This window comes from Oncorhynchus clarkii, chromosome 2 (assembly GCF_045791955.1).
Source record: "Oncorhynchus clarkii lewisi isolate Uvic-CL-2024 chromosome 2, UVic_Ocla_1.0, whole genome shotgun sequence".
Lineage (NCBI taxonomy): Eukaryota > Metazoa > Chordata > Actinopteri > Salmoniformes > Salmonidae > Oncorhynchus > Oncorhynchus clarkii.
In genome coordinates, this window is record NC_092148.1 from 82,704,353 (window position 1) to 82,719,524 (window position 15,172).

The 15,172-nt window shown below is 40.6% G+C and overlaps 1 protein-coding gene across 1 annotated transcript; it reads right to left on the bottom strand.

Annotated features, from left to right (window-relative positions):
- Positions 1 to 3,379: 3,379 nt before the first annotated feature.
- LOC139375018 (TBC1 domain family member 15-like) lies at positions 3,380 to 15,172 on the bottom strand. Its single transcript, XM_071116382.1, has 17 exons — positions 15,055 to 15,172; positions 13,223 to 13,321; positions 13,071 to 13,145; positions 12,509 to 12,668; positions 11,493 to 11,700; positions 8,326 to 8,428; positions 7,899 to 8,132; positions 7,495 to 7,623; positions 7,104 to 7,207; positions 6,756 to 6,850; positions 6,233 to 6,349; positions 5,914 to 6,014; positions 5,672 to 5,771; positions 5,289 to 5,386; positions 4,977 to 5,093; positions 4,748 to 4,834; positions 3,380 to 4,628 (listed from the first exon to the last, which is right to left on the bottom strand). Exons 1-17 carry the CDS (start codon positions 15,076 to 15,078, stop codon positions 4,425 to 4,427), a joined length of 2,055 nt encoding a protein of 684 aa, XP_070972483.1. The 5' UTR covers positions 15,079 to 15,172; the 3' UTR covers positions 3,380 to 4,424.

Sequence of the window (15,172 nt, forward strand, 5' to 3'; positions counted from 1 at the left end):
TGCTCTGACAGCTGGTGCTTAAAGCTAGTGAGGGAGCTGTGAGTCTCTAAATGCAGCCTATGGCGTTCACTGTATTAATCCACCTTTCTGAATGCAAATCCATTAGTCAAATATGGTAACATAATAGAGGGACTCTCAATATACACTCATTCACACCAGAGAGAGGAGCCAAATCATACATAGGAATCCTCAATTTAAGTGACATATCCGATTGTATATCATAATTGTATTGGCCAGAGGAGGCTGGTGGGAGGCGCTATAGGAGGACGGGCTTATTGTTATGGCAGGGATGGAATAAATGGAACAGTCAAATGTGGTTTCCATTTGTTTTTAGTTTTTGTTTTAGTTTATTAATTTGACATTTTTAAAAAACAAGCACACATCAAACTTGAAAAAGCCATACATGCACATGAGTAACATCATGGATGATAACACACTAAGTCTGGGATGTATTTCCATTGTTAAATCATGGAGGATAACACACCAAGTCTGGGACGTATTTCCATTGTTAAATCATGGAGGATAACACACCAAGTCTGGGACGTATTTCCATTGTTAAATCATGGAGGATAACACACCAAGTCTGGGACGTATTTCCATTGTTAAATCATGGAGGATAACACACCAAGTCTGGGACGTATTTCCATTGTTAAATCATGGAGGATAACACACCAAGTCTGGGACGTATTTCCATTGTTAAATCATGGAGGATAACACACAATACAGTCTGGGACGTATTTCCATTGTTAAATCATGGAGGATAACACACCAAGTCTGGGACGTATTTCCATTGTTAAATCATGGAGGATAACACACCAAGTCTGGGACGTATTTCCATTGTTAAATCATGGAGGATAACACACCAAGTCTGGGACGTATTTCCATTGTTAAATCATGGAGGATAACACACCAAGTCTGGGACGTATTTCCATTGTTAAATCATGGAGGATAACACACCAAGTCTGGGACGTATTTCCATTGTTAAATCATGGAGGATAACACACCAAGTCTGGGACGTATTTCCATTGTTAAATCATGGAGGATAACACACCAAGTCTGGGACGTATTTCCATTGTTAAATCATGGAGGATACGGGACTGAGTGTTTTTAATTCATCAAGCAAGATATTGAGCCCTGCCCATATCTTCTTGCTTAATAAAGGGTTATCCTTCGTGCCTACAAACCAGTGCAAAAATGTTGATGTTAAGGTAGACATGTTTAAGTTTTTAGAAACATCCGTTTAAGGAAATACTTTAGCTCCCCTAATCGTGATATTTCTACTGAACATGTAGGTTGCTCACCTGCACATACTCCGACTCCTTTTAGAAGTACAAGTTATTTTGTACCTCCAACCAATCGCAATCCCTCTATTGAGACATATTGCAGACTTGTTGAAAAATATGTTGATCATCTCCTTAAGAACATACAGGAGTAAATATCTTTCCATAATTTACCTAAGGATGAAAAACAAGCTTTGCTTGATTTACAATCCGATCTGTCAGTCCTTACCCACCCTGCTGATAAGGGTGGATCGGTTGTACTCATGGATAGGACTGTTTATGTAAATGAGTGTCACAGACAGTTTGACAACACCTTTTACAAGAAACACAGAAGTGACCCCACTGTCCAATTTCAGAACACAATCTTTCCTGTCCTAGATGGGTATTTAAGTTCTGGTCAGATAACCAAAAAATAACACAACTTTTTAGCTATTCAACACCCTAAAATTGCCACTTTTTATACTTCGCCGAAATTACACAACGTTACAAAACCTCCAGGGCGCCCTATTGTAGCGGACATTGATGCAGTAACGGCCCCTCTATAGACTTTTGTTGACTTTTTATTAGATCACTCGTAGAACAGCTCTCCTTCTTTGTAAAGGACACCAGCAGTAAGTCTGGGATGTATTTCCATTGTGGTCCTGATAACATTTCATGTCTGCCATTCTAGCCATTACAATGAGCCTGTCCTTCTATAGCTCCTACCACCAGCCTCTTCTGGTATTGGCCTACTGTACTTTAAACCTGATCTACAAAACCATGATTGGCATTCGAACAAAGGAAAAAGAGAATGGAGTACTTCAGATACTGTTTAACGTCGGTTGTCCCCATCCAATAAGGTGTGGTCTTCCATCATACCCCTGGAAATGACATCATGGAGACAATCATGGACAGTGAATGTAATGGACAAAATTCTCATCTGCATATACAATTTACATGAGCTATGGTGACAACTGGATTAACTAATATTGTGTATCCTCACACAGAAACTGATGAGACTGGGTGTGTTTGGCTTCCCAACAAATTGTGCTGTCCATTCTGAATATTCAGACTCTTTCTGCCGTTCAGTCATTATCAACCCCAATGTTTACAGATAGGTGAGTAAGCACCTGTCAGTCAACACAAAGCAGCCTGAGCCTCTTCTTTAATGAAAACCCAGGGAGATGGCAGATAAATAAATCATAGTTGTGGGCAATAACCTATCGGCTGACTGAGGCAATTTCCTGTGGGACAGGAAATGAAAGAGCGTTGGGAGACAGGAGCCGAGGCCGGGGTGCTGCTGCTTTGTTCTAACTGCCTGCCCATTATGAGCAGATCGTTGTGATAGGCAGGCTACCTCCACCTCACTCTTCCCATTCCCTCCCAGTCTGAGACCCTCAATCTATGTCTGAGACATCTCCAAATGTCTTCCATCAAAGACACAGGCATCGCTGTGAACTGTCACCAAGGCTGAAGATCGTCACGTCCTGACGTCTATCAGACTTGAAAGGGTGAAATGCCACTTGGAAGCTGTGCATGGCCTGCATTTTAAGTGGAATTATGGGGGAAGACGTGAGTGAGTCTGATACTTCAAGCAGCAGTGAAATGACTCACAGTGTGACATTTCTGCACAACTTCCTGAATGACTGGTCATTTGAATATAAAAAGGGCGTATACCATGTAAATATTGGAGACAAAAGGCTAATACAGATGGCTGACATTATGGAAAATTGCACAAAAAAAAAAAAATCCAACAGGTTTAGGTTTTCTTGCAACACACCAAGAACACAAAAGCTATATCCCCATGTGAATTAGGACAATACCTAAAGTGACAGGAAACAGTTTTTGTAAATACGGACCTGTTATCTACGGATCTGTTATCAGTGCACACACATACATTCATGTGAACTGTTCATTTAAGGGAAGAGAGAGACGTAATTCTTAATCCGAGGTCAAGTGCATTATCAAACTATGAGATGACAAATTTGTAGCCAATTCACTAAAAAGAGTATTTCGAAACAGTAGAAATACATCCTGTTCTTAGTAATTTGGCTAAGAAAGTTGGGAAATGACAACACATGTAACAGGATCAGTCGCATATTCAACAGGATAAATTGAAATAAATCTTAAAAGGATTGCTTTTATTGCCTTAAGTAATAGTCCACAACTCAATGAGTTCTGAAGAACTCACTACTGTTTTCCTCCTGGGCCAGATAGACAATCCACAATTAAAATAGTTGGAGAACAAGCAAAACCATTTTTTAATACTATGGTATAAACAGTCAACAAAATTGTAATACCATTGATATTTTGGAGCCCAAAAATCAATTTGAGTTTTTGCCAAATATGGTCAAAGGAAGTCTTCCAGGAAAATGTTACATACAAGTGATATGGGTGGACTGGACCCAACCTTGCTCAAATAGTATTTTTGGGCCACGTCTACGAGGTGGGACCGGATCCTTCTACTCAAGAGGCTTTATCAATACAGTACCAGATACATATGAAATGAGAGTTAAAATGAAATCTTTCATCACTAAGAAAAGGTCCAATCTTATGGACCTAAATAAACGCATTAGTACTGATGTTTGAGTACACAATCAAAGGCTATATTTTTTATTTTAATTCACTGGGAAAGCTGAGTAACAAGGACATGTTGGTTTTTGTTTTGTTCTAAATATTTTAATCTTCAAAAGTGTCTTATTATCACAGAGCGTCAAGACAACACATATTGTACAGCCTTTTGTCATTTACTATCAAATTAATATTTGGACAAATCTTAACTCTATAAGCCTTTCCTTAACTTCTCAAAATTTGAATCAATAAACATTGAAATCCCAGGACTAGATTTGAATACTTGTGCGCATGACTCAGGAAAAGGTTATAGTTTAAATAAAAAACAGCACATTATAACTTTACAATGCAAACTCACCTTGCCCGTCTTTACAAAATATCCTTAGCAAGGATTGAAGGAATGACTTACCATTTCAATGAAAGACAATATGGTACAAAAAAAATTAAATCATTTTTTTCATTCTTTTCTCTTCAAATTTCTTCTTATAGTTACTTGATAAACTGGTTTCAGTTACCAACTTATCCAATAACTGAATCCAAAATACTCTTTCTGGTATGTGGACATTGCAAAGTCTGTGTGAATGATATTGTTCACTATGATATGAAGGAGACTTTGCAGCCGTTGTGAGTAGGGGGTTCTCTGTAATGTCTGTTGTGACCATTAGAGAATACCTCCTGTCTCTGTGTGGGTCTGGGGGACTGAGGGGAATCAAGAGTTCCAAACTCCCTCCCTTCTAATCTGGGAAATTTGCTTTCTGTGTTGAATCCCAGGATCTCACTTATTGAATAAGGCAAATCCTGAAAGGAAATGAAATAAGAAAATGTAGATTATATACAACCAATATGTAATTATGAATCTGCAGGTTATTGACTTAATTGAACGTATAAATAAATAGCAATCCTTGAACATACTGTACCTTACAACTTCTGATCTGCATACAAATAGCCTCTGATTTGTGAAGGATTTCTTCAATGTCCAGCTTCATTGATAGTTCATTGATGTGCTGTGATAACATACAAAACAATGACATTTAAAACGAAATAACTTACAAAACACTCCAAACAACCCACCTTGAAAATATGTCTGATAAAAAAAAAAGAATTCAACTGACAAACCAGTTGAAACTTGCAAATAACAGCTGTTACCTTGAGGATCTCATTGAAGCCATAGTTTTCCTCCATGATTTTCCTTTTCTCTGAGTCTAGGATGGCACAGCACACCAGCAGATGGAAGTTTTGGCAGGGCAGGCCAGTCCACATGACCTGAGCAGAACCCGGAAGTCTTATTAACAAGAACCATCAGAATGCATAAAGATAAACCATGAAGTCAAAAAGAAAAGTAATAATCAACTAGAATCATTAAATAAATCTCATAAGCGCGAGACTGACAGATTGACTTCCCCCTAAATTACAAGGGAGACACTTACGCTGATAGGTCGATGCATGAACAGCACTCACCTCCCACAGACGAAGGACATCTGGATAACTGAGCTCCCTCTTGAAGTGGATCAGTAACCACCGGAAACAGAAATACAGGTAACCTGAATCCTGTGACTCTGGAGGAACCAAAACAAAACACTGATGAGGAGACATCAAATGGGACCAAGGATGGTAGTCAGTCGCTACTTCCTTTTCAAAGATAGGTTGTTGTTTTTAACTTTAACTAAATTAAAACTATAAAATACTATTGGTATTGGTTGATAATCTGCATATTTGCTTAGTTTTCTTTTCAGGATTTGCCTCAATCTTTATGGCTTCATGCAAAATAAAAATATATAAAAGAAGTATATACTTTTGTAAGTTGATCCTAAACAGGTAAATGTTTGAGGTGTGTTACGTACCGAGGTAGTTCCAGAAGGCCAGGTCCAGCAGCCTCAACAGAGTACTGAGCTGGATCAGCTGAGTCTTCATGCCCTGCATCGGCTCTTCGAAGTTCTGGTGCTGCGCGCACACACACACACACACACACACACGTTATGGTTGAGTAATGAAAGAGTCACACTCAGGCATATCAAAGTTAACATTAGTTTTGTTTTGTCAAACTAACAGCAGCAGACAAAACAAAGCTAATCTGATTACTCACCATTTGATCCATGAAGGAGACAAAACACCAGAAGGCATCCACCTCGTTGTCCATCACATAGAGGATCGGGGAGAGGAGGTCACTCATACCCTGAACATAACCTGGAGACAAGTACAAGGAAACATTCCCACAACGTTAAATAAGGTGAACTTAACAAAAATCGCACTGATATGCAGTTGTCAGCTCATGATTGCCGTTACCACAGGTAAATTACAATAATTTCCTAAGGGACATTGATTGCATCTATGCCAATCAGATGACATTTTCATTCACATAAATTATCTCTGCTGCACTTCTTGGCAATAATTCTACAACTTACCCAGATCAAAATCATACATGCAGTACGTCATCAAGACGTCATGTAGTAACACCAGGCCTGGGTTGTCTATGCCTTCATAGAACCTGTTGGTTCTGTCTGTTCTGTTCACGTCCTTCTCTGAGAAGACAACACATTCACAGATGATAAATAAAGAACCATACTACGCCTCGTTCAGGAAAGGTACACCATGCTAAGGCAGTCATTACAGATGCATCCATGAACAAAATTGATCTAAAAGTGCATTTAAAATCACAACACATTTAACAGTAAAAACAACACAAGTGATGAAACAAAAGCCAAAAGGCTTAAAATGACTTAGATTTGTGTGCATTGGGTATATGTTGTGAAATTGTTAGATACAACTTGTAGATGTTCCAACAATGCAGTAATGAAGCACAAGCATTACACTACACTCGCAATAACATCTGCTAAACACGTGTATGTGACCAATAACATTTGATTTGAAATGAATCATCAACAACAACTCTCCTAAGACAGCAGGGTAGATATATATATGTATTACCTATCAGGCTCCTGCAGTCTCTTAACCTGGAGTTTCTCCTTTCCTGCTCCTCACTCACCGACTTCCACTGGAGCTTCATCCTGAAGTACTCATCCCTTATTCACCAGGGGGAAGCAAGAGAGGGAAGAGAATATCTTCAGAATTACATTTTACTTTGCTGATATTCACAATCTCATATGGCTCTGCTGGTTAACAAAGGAAAATGTCAACAAAGACCTTATGACCTTCATGGTAACAGCCACTTTGATGGTAATGAAACCACTCAAAATCTGCATTTGACTATTCCTGTCTTATAAGAAAGACATGTGGGTTTCATATAGAATGTCTGTCTTAGTAAAGCACACATACGTTTTCCTCCTCTGTTGGCCTTTCCGCTCGTCATAGGTGCTGTCCCAGGTGTAATACCCCAGCAGAAACTTCCAGGCCTCTTTCCTCACCGCATGGCACAAGCCCTGCAGGATCAGCACAACATTGACAGGAATCACTATATAGACATACCCAGAATTTTTATGGATAGTTAGTTACCACACCAATGTATATAGAAGGTCAGTTTGGCAGACACAAATTAAGCCTAGCCCTGGGCTAAACAGCATGTTCAATAGAAATTCTCCATTTAAAGTGCCTTTTAGTCCCGTACTAGGCTTATTCTGTGTCTGGGAAACTGTCCCAGAGAGTTTGGCTGGAGATTTACTAGAGAAGGTGCTTCATCATTCTGGTAATTTTACAAAACTCAACATACGCCTTTGAATATGATTTTCTTGAGTTGAGGGACATTTTCCACCCTTCCTTCCTGGTCCTGGTGCTTAGCCCAGTCCTCTGCAGACAGTGGCTCCCTCCTTGTTACCTCTGGCCTGGCGCCCAGGTCCATCTGAGAGACACCAACCAATAAGACCATGCATTCTTCTGCGCTGTAACCACGTTAAAAGTCAAACCCCAGCTGAAGGCCAGACACCCATTGTGCCAGCAGCCGTTATCATTACACCCTGCATCCAGCTGCTGGCTTGCCTCGGAAGATAAAGCCATAGTCAGACCAGGGGATCCCCTACTCACTAATCACAACAGACGCACATACAGCAACGTCCAGGTGCAAGACACAAGTAAAGTCATGAAATAAAGATCATGTAGTTTTTATGTACTACTCACCCTGGTGATAACCTCAAAGCCAGGTTCCTCCTGCTGGTTGATCTCCAGGCCAGGGATGACCTCTCCCAGTCCCGGGATGACCTCTCCCAGTCCCAGGATGTCCAGGTCAGCTACCTCCTCATGGGGCTTCCGCTGTTGCTGCTCCAGCTCTGGGCCGCGGAACGCATCGAAGATGTAGTTGGTGACCTTGGAGAAGCCACCCAACGTTGTCACATAGGGATCCTTCTTCAGCTTCTGTTGGGGAAACAGGGTCAAAATAATTAGGCAACCAAACTGAGGTAAAAAAAAAAAAAACTCACTGAAACAGAGATGTACTACCTGAATTTATCCAATAACAAAAACGAACTTCTGTGCAAACCGTTTTGCTAAAGTACGTTTTTACCATACAGTGCCATTCGTATAACAGGTATATTGCACGACACATTACAGTAACAAGGCCGTAGTTGTTGTCGTCCAGAAGGTTCTCGAAGGACTGAGAAAGAGCTCGGTTGGGAGTGCTGACCAGCAGGCAGGTTTCATCATCTGGGGCCCTGAAAACATATGAGGAAATAGAGAATTAAAAAAAATACGTATTTGTTGTCAGCCTATAAGTAGAGATCCATCCCTATGAAGTGAGCTCTATTTCAGATAAAGGCATTCTATATGAGGGGAGGGACAGAACACAACATATACCCTATACCTCAAAAACGTGAGGGGTTTCTTTGTCATGCAAAGCCCATGAAAGCCCCAATATTATTCAAATTCACGTCAATTAATAGAGGATTAATCATACAAAAATAAGATATACAATGTGAGACAAGGCATGGTACAGGATGTGATGTCAATCATCGCCTGTTTTCAGTTCTAACCAGACGCCTGGCTGAAAATGGCCAGCCGGTACTTAATCCAAACAATTTCATTATGAAAAGCCATGATAAGAACTTTAATAACAGCTATCTGCTCTGACTGCGATAGAGGAGCACAGTGCCTCTATATAGGAGGAATTATCTGTTGTGATATTTGCCTCAAACAGAAAACCAGACTCTTTCATGAGGAGAAACTGCCCGCTAACCCCAACATCAGTCAGACAGAAGAGGGGACCAGGAGAGGGAAACCAAGTGTTTGCTATACATCTTATGCAAATCACTAGCATTAGCATATAGATAAGAAACACCATGAAAAGTCCAACAGTGTTTCAGCTGATAAAAAAATAAAAAAACGTTGTCAGAGCCAAAAAGAGGAAAAACACAGGTAGCTTACCAATTGTACCTACCAATTAACTCCTGGTCTAATGGTGGGCATTGCTACAAGAGGTAAAATTTGGCATTTATTCCTCAAAATCAAATCAAATTGTATTGGTCACATACACTCACAATAACATCTGCTAACATACACTCACAATAACATCTGCTAACCATGTGTATCGAAATGCTTATGCTTCTAGATCCGACCGTGAAGAAGTATCTAACAGGTAATATCTATCAATTCCACAACAAAACCTAATATCTGAAAAATTCCACAACAAAACCTAATACACACAATCTAGTAAAGGAATGAGAATATATAAGTATAAAATATATGGATGAGCAGTGACAGAGCGGCTGAGATGCAATAGATACTAAAGAATAGATAGTGAAGGATACAGTATATACATATGAGATGAGTAATGTGAGATATGTAAACATTCTTAAAGTGGCATTATTAAAATGGACAATGATATCAAGTCTGTGGATAGGCAACAGCCTCTCTGTGCTAGCGATGGCTGTTTAACAAATCTGATGGCCTTGAGATAGAGATTGAAAAACAACTTCTGTCCCAGCATGGATGCACCTGTAGCGACCTCGCCTTCTGGATGAAAGCGGGGTGAACAGGCCGTGGCTCAGGTGGTTATTGCCCTTGATGATCTTTTTGGCCTTCCTGTGACATCGGGTTGTAGGTGTCCTGGAGGGCAGGTAGTTTGCCCCCGGTGATGCGTTGAGCAGACCTCACCACCCTCTGGTGACAAGACACATGTTTTGGCCTCCTGAGGTGTGCATGGACCATTTCAGTTTGTCGGTGATATGAACACTGAGTCCATCTTCTCCACTGCTGTCCCGTCAATGTGGATAGGGGGATGCTCCCTTTTCTGTTTCCTGAAGTCCACAATCATCTCTTTTGTTTTGTCAACGTTGAGGGCCCTCACCTCCTCCCTCCCTGTCGTTGTTGGTAATCAAGCCTACCACTGTAGGGTCGTCTACAAACTTGATGATTGAGTTGGAGGCGTGCATAGCCACGCAGTCATGGGTGAACAGGGAGTACAGGAGATGGCTGAGAGCGCACCCTTGTGGGGCACCAGTGTTGAGGATCAGCGGAGTGGAGAGGTTGTTTCCTACCTTCACCACCTGAGGGGGTGGCCAGTCAGGAAGTCCAGGACCCAGTTGCACAGGGCAGGGTCAAGACACAGGGTCTCAAGCTTAATGATATGTTGAGGGTACTATGGTGTTGAATGCTGAGCTGTAGTCAATGAGTAGCATTCATACATAGGTATTCCTCTTGTCCAGAGGGGCTAGGGCAGTGTGTAGTGTGATGGCGATTGCATTGTCTGTGGACGGTATGCAAACTTAAGTGGGTCTAGGGTGACAGGTAGGGTGGAGGTGATCTGATCCTTGACTAGTTTCTCAAAGCACTTCATGTTGACAGAAGTGAGTGCTACGGGGAGATAGTCATTTAGTTCAGTTACCTTAGCTTTCTTGGGAACAGGAACAATGGTGGCCATCATGAAGCATGTGGGGACAGCAGACTGGGATAAGGATTGGTTGACTATGTCCGTAAACACACCAGCCAGCTGGTATGCGCATGCTCTGAGGACGCGGCTAGGGATGCCGTCTGGGCCGGCAGTCTTGTGAGGGTTAACACGTTTAAATGTTTTACTCACGTTGGCCATGGAGAAGGAGAGCCCACAGTCTTTGGTAGCGGGCCGCGTCGGTGGCACTGTATTGTCCTCAAAGAAGTTGTTTCATTTGTCTGGCAGCAAGACGTCAACATCCGCGACGGGGCTGGTGTTCTTTTTGTAATCCAGTCCAAGAAAGTCTCACAAATAGGTTTGACGCTACTGTGTAACTACTGTTTTCTTAGACTGTCTGTAAACATACACACTCATACAGTGTCTTTATACTGAGTCATTGTCCACACTGACACTCATTCACTGTCCTTTGGAGTAGTAATAAAGAACATAATCAACCTGTGATTCAAATGGGCTCAGAGGCTCCCTCTGCTGGTGATACCGTAGTGGATGCAGTGTAGTGTAACATTACCTGGCCTACGTAACATTGTCAGAGATCATTTAGCATCCGCGATTCCACTTAGAAACAAAATTGTACTCCTGCAATAACCACGGTGTTGGATGGAATCAGAATATATCAACGTCTGATCCTTGTTCCTCTCTAGGTCTCTTTTTTCGAACAACTTTTCACTGACCACGTCTGCTCCTCCTGGCTCTTCGGCGTCTACTCTATAGCACTTTGTGACAACTGCTGATAAATCAATTTGATTGATTAATCGTCAAACCACTATTTTCCATTTCAGAGCCAGTTGGACCATGCAAACTAGTTTAGCAGACCAGACACAGAGACTCACTCTGTGATTATGATGTATCTCCTCAGGCAGTCAAGGAAGCCTTCACTGCCCCCCTGGTGGAAGTGGAGGGATGGCAGTGAGGTGGGTGGCTCCTTCATTCCGAACACCAGACGGGACCAGCCTTCCTCCTTCACTGTGATAGACCTCAAGTCCCACACACTGAAGGTGAAGGACCACTTGCTTTTCTCATGCGTGTGGTTCAATGCACCTGGAAGAAAGCAAAGGAATGAATCCAGTTTCATTCTGATCTTATCTGTTAAGTCAACATGCAATTCAAGTTCAGTCCTTAATAAACCAAAAGTGGAGATTATCATTCATATATATATATATATATATATATATATATATATATATATATATATATATATATATATATATATATATATATATATATATATGAAAGAATGATAATCTCTTGCCAAGGTTTGGGCTTTCCTTTGTCAATTATTATATATATATATATATATATATATATATATCTCAGGGGATATACAAGAAACGCATTTCAATGACATCCTGAAATATCACAGCTTTCAGCCAATCAGCATTCAGGGCTCAAACCACAGTTTATAATTGTAAATAGTGTATGAGGGTTGGGGTATGACCCTGGCCATCTGTAAAAAATAAAATAAAATATATATATATTTTTTTTTGTTTGTTTAACTACGCTGCCTGATTTGCTTAATATAAGGAATTTTAAATGATTTATACTTTAACTTTTGATACTTAAGTATATTTAAAACCAAATGCTTTTGGACTTTTACTCGAGTAGTTGTTTACTGAGTGACACACTATTACAGGACAAATATAAGCAAACCCCAAATTACTTTAATTTAATATAATTTCAATCCCACTTCACACTACTTAGACAACTTCTGCTGTAAATTAACTCATGTATTGAGTGAATAAGTCTGAACGAAGCATCAGCAACAAAGCTCATGTTACATGTAGGATGCATTGCATTCCATCCGTGGTACCGGGCGAGCTACAACGAATGCACCCAATTGTCCACCCACCCTCTCCGTTGGAGCAGGGTTTCCTCTTGGGAAAGGAGACTGCGTTGATCATGTCCCACTCGGTCTCGTAGCTCTGCTGCTGCTCCAGCACCACGGCCTGCTGAGGTGACGACCTCTCCTCCCCAGGACAATAGGCCCACTCCATCACTGAGCTGGAATCCTGGGGGAATGGAATGGATATGCCTCGTTAATAACATGATTCAAGCCTTTACCTATCATTATCATTCAAATTATAGAATTTTAAAACAGATGTGTGAGAGGTGCTGCTAACTGTTGGAGTTCTGGAATTTGCTGAATCGTAAAGAATGTTAATGGAATAGTTATTGAAAGGCGGCTGTTTGTGAAGCCTATCCCTATTCGCCATTGTTGAAAACTTTGACAAATACACACAAATCTTCTATAAAGACGCATCAGATAATACTTGTGATCTGAAACGCATGATCGGTTTTCCATCCAATTTACATGGTGGTAAATGTACACTGCTGCTGAACAACTGGGTAGCATTTCAGCGAGTAAAACATTTTTTTTTTAAATAAAAATAACTAAAAATAAAAAGTCAAACCTTGCCAGCACAGAGCATGTTGGATGGATCAACAGTGTCCTCCAAGGGTTTGTATTCCACAATGATTTCACCATCCTGGTAAATATTAAAAACACAATAAGCAATCATGCAACCAGCAATTAAATATTATAAATACAATCAACAACTGATACCTTATCAATAATACGTAGGAACCCAGAAACAAGCAGATCTTGGTCTTCACTGTCTTCAGTATTTGAGTGAATGAAAACACCTTCATGTTCAAATAGCACCTGAAGAAAAAGACAATACAGCAGGAATATGAATAGGTGACATTATTTCCAAACAGCTTAGCTATCTATGTGTTTTTATATTGCCTTAAAAGCCTACCGTTGACATTCTACATGTTATTCTTCCTCACTATTACTAAGAATATTGGCCAACAATAGTTGGCAGTGGTGTAAAGTACTCAATTAAAAATACTTTAAAGTACTTAAGTAGTTTTCTGGGGTATCTGTACTTTACTGTTCATATTTTTTGACAACTTTTACTTCACTTACATACCTGAAGAAAATAATGTACTTTTTACTCCATACATTTTCCCTGACACCCAAAAGAACTTGTTACATTTTGAATGCTTAGCAGGACAGGAATTTTTTTAAATTCACACATTTATCAAGAGAACATCCCTGGTCATCCCTACTGCCTCTGATCTGGTGGACTCACTAAACACACATGCTTTAAGCAGTAAGGCCCGAGGGGGTGTGGTATATGGCCAATAGACCATGGCTAAGGGCTGTTCTTAGGCACAACTCAACGCATGATATACGGTGCAATATAACACGGCTTTCAGCCAATCAGCATTCAGGGTTCGAACCACCCAGTTTATAATTGCTGATTGGCTGACAGCCGTGGTATATCAGACCGTATGCATAGTGTCTAAGAACAGCCCTACCCATATACCACGGGTATGACAAAATATGTATTTTAACTGACAGCCATTTATTTACAGATTGCCAGGTCACACTCAGTCATTATTTAAGCGATAAGGCACGAGGGGGTGTGGTATATGGCCAATATATCATGACTAAGGGTTGTGTCCAGGCACTCCGCGAGGCGTTGTACATAACAGCCCTTAGCCGTGGTATACTGGCCATATACCACACCCTGTCGTGCTTTATTGCTTAAATAATGTCAGTGTTTGAGTGTGACCCTGGCTAACTGTAAATATAAAAACAAGAAAATGCTGCTGCCTGGTTTGCTTAATAAGGAACTTTAAATGATCTATACTTTTGATACTTAAGTATATTTAAAACCAAATAATTTTACTCAAGTATGACAATTGGGTCATTTTTCCACCACTGTCTAGCAGTATTGTAACACGTTATATCCAAGTGCACTTGCCAACTACAACAACGAGACCGTTGGATACGGATGTCCACTGAAACATTATTGACATTTGCGTTCATTGGTCAGTTAGGCTCTCATGTGACAGAGAGGTAGCGATCTCAGAAAGAACAGTGCAGTCAGTATAAGATGTACTACTAAGAGCAATTTTAGTGGGAGGGTAGCTAGATGGCTAGCTAGGGAATCCATAACTGAACCAAATAGCCAGCCAGTTTAGCTAACAAGCTAAGTTACTGTAACTAGTTAGTGTTATAGACCAGCAATGAGCTAGCTAGGTAACGTTAGTAAGATGCTAATTGAGCAAACACTCGGCCGATGAATTGATTTTTTTTTGCAACTTGAAACCGGAAACTGATAGTACAACACAGGCGAGGTCATAAATTCAACTACCGAGATATATTGATATGTTTTCGTGGCATTGTGGGCGGTAAGCCAGCTAACGTTACGTTAGCTAGCAAGAAAGAGAAACAGCTGATGGAAACCACCAACAGTGGGGAAGATCAAGCGTCTGTATCAACGGACTCTACTCCATCCAGTTATATTCACATGTATTGATAGATCCATCTAAATACGAAAAAACTGACGCAAAGATATTCCACAAGTTGTGCATTTTCAGTACCTTGGGAGGAGTATCAGCCGACATATCGCCTATTACCACTTACGACGACGTAGCACAGCTCACGTGCCTGACAGCTTCCACAACAACAGTGACAAGTCATCTTCCGCATTTCCGTAGC